The sequence below is a fragment of the Littorina saxatilis genome, linkage group LG8 (assembly GCF_037325665.1).
Source record: "Littorina saxatilis isolate snail1 linkage group LG8, US_GU_Lsax_2.0, whole genome shotgun sequence".
Classification (NCBI taxonomy): domain Eukaryota; kingdom Metazoa; phylum Mollusca; class Gastropoda; order Littorinimorpha; family Littorinidae; genus Littorina; species Littorina saxatilis.
In genome coordinates this window covers 54,102,479-54,110,554 of record NC_090252.1, presented here as the reverse complement: position 1 = coordinate 54,110,554, position 8,076 = coordinate 54,102,479, and the positions used below count along the sequence as shown (strand labels likewise).

At 47.4% G+C, this 8,076-nt stretch overlaps 1 protein-coding gene across 1 annotated transcript; it reads right to left on the bottom strand.

Moving 5' to 3' along the window:
* Window positions 1-226: 226 nt before the first annotated feature.
* LOC138974739 (uncharacterized) lies at window positions 227-1,393 on the bottom strand. Its single transcript, XM_070347464.1, has one exon. The coding sequence runs from the start codon at window positions 1,391-1,393 to the stop codon at window positions 227-229; it is 1,167 nt and encodes a 388-aa protein (XP_070203565.1).
* Window positions 1,394-8,076: the final 6,683 nt, after the last annotated feature.

Here is an 8,076-nt window from a genome sequence, read left to right as displayed (position 1 = left end):
ATCTTGCGACCGAGCTGTCTAAGAGTGGAAGAAATCGCAGACCTTCTAACTCGCAGTGAAGAAGGAGAGACCCCCCTACTAGCCAACCAAGAGAGGTGGTTGGCTACCTCCATGGACCTTGGGGAAAGATGTTGAACCTTATTCTCAGAGCACCACTTGGCCCATGCAGCCCAATGAGAAGAGTAAACGGAGCTAGTTGAGTCTCTGTGTGCTTTCTGTACCAGTTTCAGAGTTGTGGCCGAGGCCCCGGCACGACGCAGAGCGATTCTGACAGAATCCAGCCGTGAAGCTGCAACGCTTGCGGATTCTCGTGCGGGACCCCTGACCTGGGCTGCAACAGGTCGCCCCTTCGAACGCCTAGAGGAATGGGTGGGCGCACTGCCAGCCGCAGAAGGTCTGGATACCAGTGCTGGCTGGGCCAAAGAGGAGCAACCAGCACCAGCGCTGGTTTTTCCAGATCCACTTTTCTTACCACCTTCCCTAGCAGGCAAAACGGAGGAAAAGCGTAAGCCTGCAGATTTGTCCAATCCAGATCCAACGCGTTCACCGCCCACGCCAGAGGGTCCGGGAACGGTGAGACGAAAAGGGGAAGCCTGGTGGAGAATCTCGTTGCAAACAGATCTATGCAAGGCTTGTCTACTTGAACCCAAAGACGGTCCAACGCCTGGTGGGAGAGGGTCCATTCTGAATGCAGAACCTTGTCCCCCCGACTGAGGGCATCCGCCAAAACATTGAGCGTGCCCTTCAGGTACTTCGCTGAGAGAAGTATGTTGTGCGAGCTGCACCAAACCAACAGACGGCAAGCGCTCTCCGACAGCTTCTGCGAGCGTGTGCCCCCCTGCCGATTTATGTAAGCGGCCACAGTCGTATTGTCCGTGTGGACTTGAACATGACTGCCCCCCAGAAGCGGCAGGAAAGCCCGTAAACCCAGAGACACAGCCTCCAGCTCCAGCACGTTTATGTGCTGAGGAGCTAGGGAGAGATCCCACAGACCGGAGGCTGTCTGATCGGCCAGATGAGCACCCCAGCCTGTCATGGATGCATCTGTAACTAGAATGTTCTCCGGCGCCGGAGGAACGATCGGAACACCCTGAGAGACCCAGGGGAGCAGCCAAACACTTATAGTGTTGCTGAACCAACTCCCCAGTCCTATGCGAACATTCCAGCCCTGAGAGGCTTGGTCCCACTGCCTCCTCAAAGCCGCCTGAAACGGCCTCTTGTGGACCCTGCCTAGAGGCACAAGGGGAGCCATCGATTCCATCTGCCCCAGTAGGGAGGACAACTCCCGGGCCGTGGACACATTCTTTCCTTTCAACAAGCGAACCAAGTTCTGAAGCTTGTCCACCCTCTTTTGAGAGGGACGGACTAACCACTCCACCGTATCGAAATCCATGCCCAGGTAAGTGAAGCGTTGGGATGGTTCTAACTCTGACTTCCCTAGATTGACTGTAAAGCCCTCGCAGTCTGAGTTCTGCACATGTACTGATCCTGATGCAGATTCAACCAATCGTCTAAATACGCCCGTAGGCGTACCCCCTCTTGTCTGACAAGGGAGCAAAGCTGGCGAACGACCAGCGTGAAGATCCAGGGGGCCAGGGAAAGCCCGAAGGGGAGTGCCCGAAATTGAAACACTTTCTCGCCCCACAGAAAGCGCAGCCATTTCCTGTCTTGAACATGCATGAGCACATGGAAATATGCGTCGGTGAGATCCACCGACGTGGCCCAATCTCCCGGACGCAGAGCTTCCCTTACAGAGAGTGGAGTCTCCATGACAAACTTGACTACCCGTAGGTATTTGTTCAGGGTGGACAGGTCCAAAACAGGCCTCCATGCCCCTGAGGCTTTGGGCACCACGAACAGCCTGCCGTAAAAGCCGAGGGACTCTCGATCTCGAACTTCCTCTATCGCACCCTTCAGGAGTAGGGAAGCCACCTCCGCATGAACGGCTGACTTGGCTTCCGGGTCTACGGGATATCTGAAAGGCGGAGGTATCCTGGACAGAGGTGCCTTCCCCTCTGCCCAGAGGAGACGGAATCCCGAACGCACTATTCCCAAAATCCACCGGCTGGACACCAGGCGTGTCCAGGCGGCCAAGGCCCTGGAGGGGCCACCCGCCGCCACCAAGGCGGGGGTTACTGGGAATAGTGGCTCGGGAGACCCTCATTGGGGGTGAGGCTTGTGCCCCGACCCCCGAGAACCCCCAAAGGAGCCTCTCTTCTGGTAAGGCGCGCCTCGCCCCCTACCCCGAAAAGAGGTGGACTGATTTTGCATCTTGCCCCCCCCAGACGAAGAAGGCTGAGCCTTATTCTGAGAGGTAGGCTTGCTCTGAACCTTCTGAAAGCCGTGGTGAGCAATCCTTGCAATAGCCAGATCCCTAGCGTCCTGGGTTTCCTTCTGCAAAGCGTCCAAAGAGGAAGCACCCAGCAGCGACCCTTCCGTAAAAGGAGATACCTTAAGTCTGTCAATGGTACCCCTGTCTCGGATCTTTGAACCCGCCAAAAAGGCAGTTCTGCGGGAATGCACAGCATGCCCGTAAAGCCTGGCTGACAAGCTCAATTGTTCCTGAGAGACCCTGGCAAGCGTCGCCAACAGAGTTGTCACATCCTCCTGGGAGGCGTCGTAACGGAACTCAAACGGGTCTAACGATGAAGCGATAGACCTAGACAAAGAGCGTTGGAGAGAACTAGAGACGGAACCCAACTCGAGCAGAGATCTACCCGTCTCCTCCAAAGCCTGAAGAGCAGACTCCGTGTAAGGGACTACTCTATCCCTGGCATACCCGTCCTCCCGCAGAGAAAGCAGTTCCGGAGTCACCGGTAGAACTGATCTCGGCAAAGCAAAAGAGTCAAGTAGAGCGACGGGACGAACCAACAGTTTAGAGCTCTTTGAGAGCGCAGAACAAGGAACGTGTTGTCCCGCTTTAGCCAACCAGGGGCCCACCACCTCCGGCGCCTCCCCATGCTGTGACAACAGCGGAAAGGCATCGGACATAGCTCGACCTTTCGCAAAAACCTTCGACATCTCGACCGCCACAGAGGGGGACTCCCGGAATCGGAACGAACTTTTCGGTTCCTTAGCACTCCTGAAATCCCCTAAGGCAGAAGGAGGATGGACAAACTGAGATTTGTTCACCGCCACCTCCTCCTCGAGATATTTCGAAGCCACTCCAGCCGCCAGAGCCACCGCATCTGGCAGCTGCCGTGGCAAAAAGAATCCAGCACCTTCAGCCTGAGAGGCGGCACCGTCATCCAGGTAGTCTTCGTGCCCTTCCGTGCACTCCGGAGGCTGGTCCCCGTACTGACTAACAGAGTCAAGTCCAGAGCCAGCCATACTACCACCAACTTCCTGCCCCCTGGGCGGAAGCAGATGCCTTTCAACCTGACCACAGTCTACTGACGAGGCGGGAAGAATAGGAACATCTGTTCGCTTGTCAGGGCCCTTAGCACCCACTGACACCCCGACTAAGCGGTGGATATCAGCCAGTGTTTCAGAACTTTCACCTGGGATTAGACCCGAGGCTACTCCCTCAAGACAACGCTCACGTGGAGTACACATACCTTGTGAAGAAGAACGGACACCGGCCGGAGACCCAACAGGAGCCTGAGAGATCCCATCCTGAGACGCATGCACGTCCGCCCTCGTAACAGTAGCAGAGGGAGGCAAACGCACACTGGCCAGCGACGACGTACCCCCGACACCTGCCGGCAGCGCACGTAGCTCCGCCTTAGTTGACGAAACTTCAGCCGCTAAGGCCGAAACCTGTGAGCTTAATGTCAAAAGCAAAGAAGCAAAATCCGCAGATGCAAGCCCAGAACCTACAGGCGAGACATCCCCTACAACATGCTTAACCCCGAGCACGGGCTTCTCCGTAGGTTTAGCCGACGAACCGGAAACTCCGGGCACGCCAACAACAACATCACTACATTTTTTGGATTCTGAACCCGAAAGAGACACGGGCGTATCGCCGTGCGATTTAGAACTTCTAGAACTTCTAGAACTTTTCTTAACAGGAGAGGGCGAAGCAGCTACATGTTTAGATGTTGACCTCTTCCCGTCCGCATTGTCGGCCATGATGAAAACAACTCACAAACAAATTTGGAAAAAATTTTGTAAGTCCGAAAACAAGCCAACAATGCCGCCAAAATTCAGGTAAAAAATGGAAAGATCTCACCTCAACAGCAAATGCGAAGTCCGGAGACAAGAAGACACCAAGGGGAACACAAACCAGGTCTGGAAGACCAAGCAAGTAGGCTGAAACACAGCCGGAGCGTACCAAAAGCGACCAGCTCCACTGAGCGCTGAGAGTAGAATGACAAGATGGCGGCATATGCGCGCGCATATGGAAGGCAGCCTCCCTTACGGGCTGGCCTGGATACCCTTACGGGTCTCGGTCACTCTTTTTTAGAGGCGTCTTCCTTGTTGCTAAGGGGACGCGTACAGCGGTATCAGCACTGAACTATGGGTTAATTGCTATATGTGAGTTGGGTAAGATATGTAATTTAATTCAAGGTATGTATAAAGATCAATGAACACTGGCAAAGACACAAAACACAGTTAATGCACATTAGCAGCCAAATGAAAAGTATAACTGGGTCACTTAAACAAAATCGTACAACAGTAACTCATAAGACAGTATCGACCTGGAAACTCTCACGCTATAGAGTTTAATGCATACTTTTTTATAAAGAAATTATATTAATCAGGACAGCTTATATAATGTGAACCCCAAAGAATTGTGCTCTCCGCGCTTTAAATCTTTAACTATGAATAAAAACACACAATAAACTGCATATCAACAAACCTTAACACAGTCAAAACATTCAAGGCCAAAATTCAAGCACACATTTATATATTGCTATATCTGGTTCACAACCACACATTTGACTTGAGCCCAGGAAGGCGATTTACCTGAGAAGCAAAAAAATAAGACCACTTCTGTGACTAGTCATAAAAGGGAGATAACTTTGCAGAGGACTGCAAGTTTGCTGTGGGAATGGGGCAATGTCTTTCAGGTAAAACAGCCACTACCAGTAAGTAACGCTGATGGGGTCTATGTCGACCAAAAGAGTGGGATTCCCTGTAGGCGGAGTTCCTGTAAGAGGATTCCCAGTATACAGCGTGGAGTTTTTCAATAAAACTTGCAAACCATACTCGAATTTCTAAGAAATATCAAAAAAGATCGAAAAACAGCGATATCAGCGAAACGCTACAGGAACTACACCCTGTGGTATTCCCTGTATACAGGGAATCCACCTACAGCAACTCCACCTACAGGGAATCCCACTCTTTTGGTCGACATAGACCCCATCAGCGTAAGTAACACATTTAATATTACTTGAATATAATACCACAAAGCATTTCAAATGTGTAATGTTGAACTTTAAGGTTATAAATTCAGGGAAGTTCTTCTACTGCAATCTAATGCCATTAACTTAATAATAATAACAATGACAGCTTATATAGCGCGAACCACAGTAATCTATGCTCTCCGCGCTTTTACATATTAACTATGAATAATAACGTACTACTCAACTCAACTCAAATTTTATTGGCTTCAATTTTCATAGAAGAATTTGTCTTGCGCTTGGGAGAAAGTAAGAGTATAACATATAACAAGTCGCGTAAGGCGAAAATACAATATTTAGTCAAGTAGCTGTCGAACTCACAGAATGAAACTGAACGCAACGCAACGCAGCAAGACCGTATACTCGTAGCATCGTCACTCCACCGCCCGTGGCAAAGGCAGTGCCCGTGGAATTGACAAGAAGAGCGGGGTATTCGTTGCGCTGAGAAGGATAGCACGCTTTTCTGTACCTCTCTTCGTTTTAACTTTCTGAGCGTGTTTTTAATCCAAACATATCATATCTATATATTTTTGGAATCAGGAACCGACAAGGAATAAGATGAAAGTGTTTTTAAATTGATTTCGAAAAAAAAATGTTGATAATAATTTTTATATATTTAATTTTCAGAGCTTGTTTTTAATCCGAATATAACATATTTATATGTTTTTGGAATCAGCAAATGATGGAGAATAAGATAAACGTAAATTTGGATCGTTTTATAAATTTTTATTTTTTTTTACAATTTTCCGATTTTTAATGACCAAAGTAATTAATTAATTTTTAAGCCACCAAGCTGAAATGCAATACCGAAGTCCGGGCTTCGTCGAAGATTACTTGACCAAAATTTCAACCAATTTGGTTGAAAAATGAGGGCGTGACAGTGCCGCCTCAACTTTCACGAAAAGCCGGATATGACGTCATCAAAGACATTTATCAAAAAAATGAAAAAAACGTTCGGGGATTTCATACCCAGGAACTCTCATGTCAAATTTCATAAAGATCGGTCCAGTAGTTTAGTCTGAATCGCTCTACACACACACACGCACATACACCACGACCCTCGTTTCGATTCCCCCTCGATGTTAAAATATTTAGTCAAAACTTGACTAAATATAAAAACAGCATTCATATCACTATTCATGTTACTATTTAACATAACATCAAATACACCTACATTCCAGCAAAATAACGTAACAATTAACTTACAACCACACATTAGCCACTAAATGGACAATACCATGCAGATAGATAAAAAAAACGCACAATAAATCATGTACAATCAAGAGAGGAAAATCTCAACTTTAAAAAACACAGACACAGACACAGACACACAGACAGACAGACACACACACACACACTGTGCCACACCACACATCCCGTACAGCCATCGCTTTAAACAGGACAATACTCCAATCTAAGCCTCTGAACTGGCAGAACTTGCTCTTGTTGCCATTGAACTGTTACGGAATGAACTGTACAGATGTGTTTTATTTACATGGGGTTTAGAAGGAAAATATCAGCGCTGTCATTTTGAGAACAAAAGTGACAAGCAAAGGAAGACAAATGTGGCAGAGGGACATATATGTGTTTTCCTAGATAAAATACACAATTCTGAAGCTCATTCGGTCAATTAAATTCACAAGAATTAACCTTTGCTTTGATAAAAGTGACTTGTATCAAATAAAACTGGATAATTCCACTGGACTGTGAGCATTGAATTTACACCACTAAAGTTCAACATTACCTTCAAACCAGCTACTGCCAGCTACTAAGTACCAGTATTCAACTTTTTGTTGTTTTCAGATACGAATCTTTCCTGTGTAAAAGATTGATACACATCTGTGGTGGTTTACATGATTGTTTACACAGAAAGATTAGTACAAAATACGTCAGATAAAATAGTATGTATGCATCATTGACGGAAGACAGAGGCCTGAGAAGACACTGCTGACTGCATGAAAATGCATCTATGAGTTAGAAACAAACTTGACCTACCGTATTTGACGGATTACAAGACGCACCGTTTTATAAGCCGCACCCCCGACTTTAAAAAAAAAATTGGGACGAGCCACGTATAGGCCGCGTCACTATATTAGCCGCCTTCGAAAAAAATATAATCAGATCGTGTCAATCAATCAAAACAACCAGGCAAACGAAAGTACGGTATTTGGCGAAATCGGCTCCGAGAATAAACAAGTGAAACAAAGAAAAAAAGTGAAAAAGTTTGAAGAAAAATATCACACACACAATTTGTAACCAACACACACATGTAGTCCCGTCCGGAATAAGCTTTTTTGGGATGATTTACGACTTTTGCGCACATTTCGAGCAGACGAAAACACAACATGACGGCTCTCGCTCCTCCAACTATCGCGAGACACAAAAAAAACGAAATCTCGCGCGCGCAAGATCCTGATACATCCGGTGTTTCTCTGTATGCTATCTTGTCATGACGACTTGTTGACAAACGAAGATTCGCGAAAGAAAGAGAAAAGCGCCGAGTCTTGAGTAGAGAGCTAATAAAGTACCGGTAATCGCTAATCGAGCGAAATAAAAATCTGCAGCGACTTCCATTAGGTGAATGCTATTCAAGTTTAGGTAACGTTTTAGCCGCATCTTTTTATAAGCCGCAATGCGATTACTTTTGAAAAAAAAGTCGCGGCTTGTAGTCCGTCAAATACGGTATTGGAATTTGAAAAGGACAAGCAACTTTCATTCTCAAAACAGGATG

Bases quoted from the DNA above. Each gene is read 5' to 3' on its own strand.
- LOC138974739 (XM_070347464.1), bottom strand. From the start codon at position 1,393: ATGGATTTCGATACGGTGGAGTGGTTAGTCCGTCCCTCTCAAAAGAGG.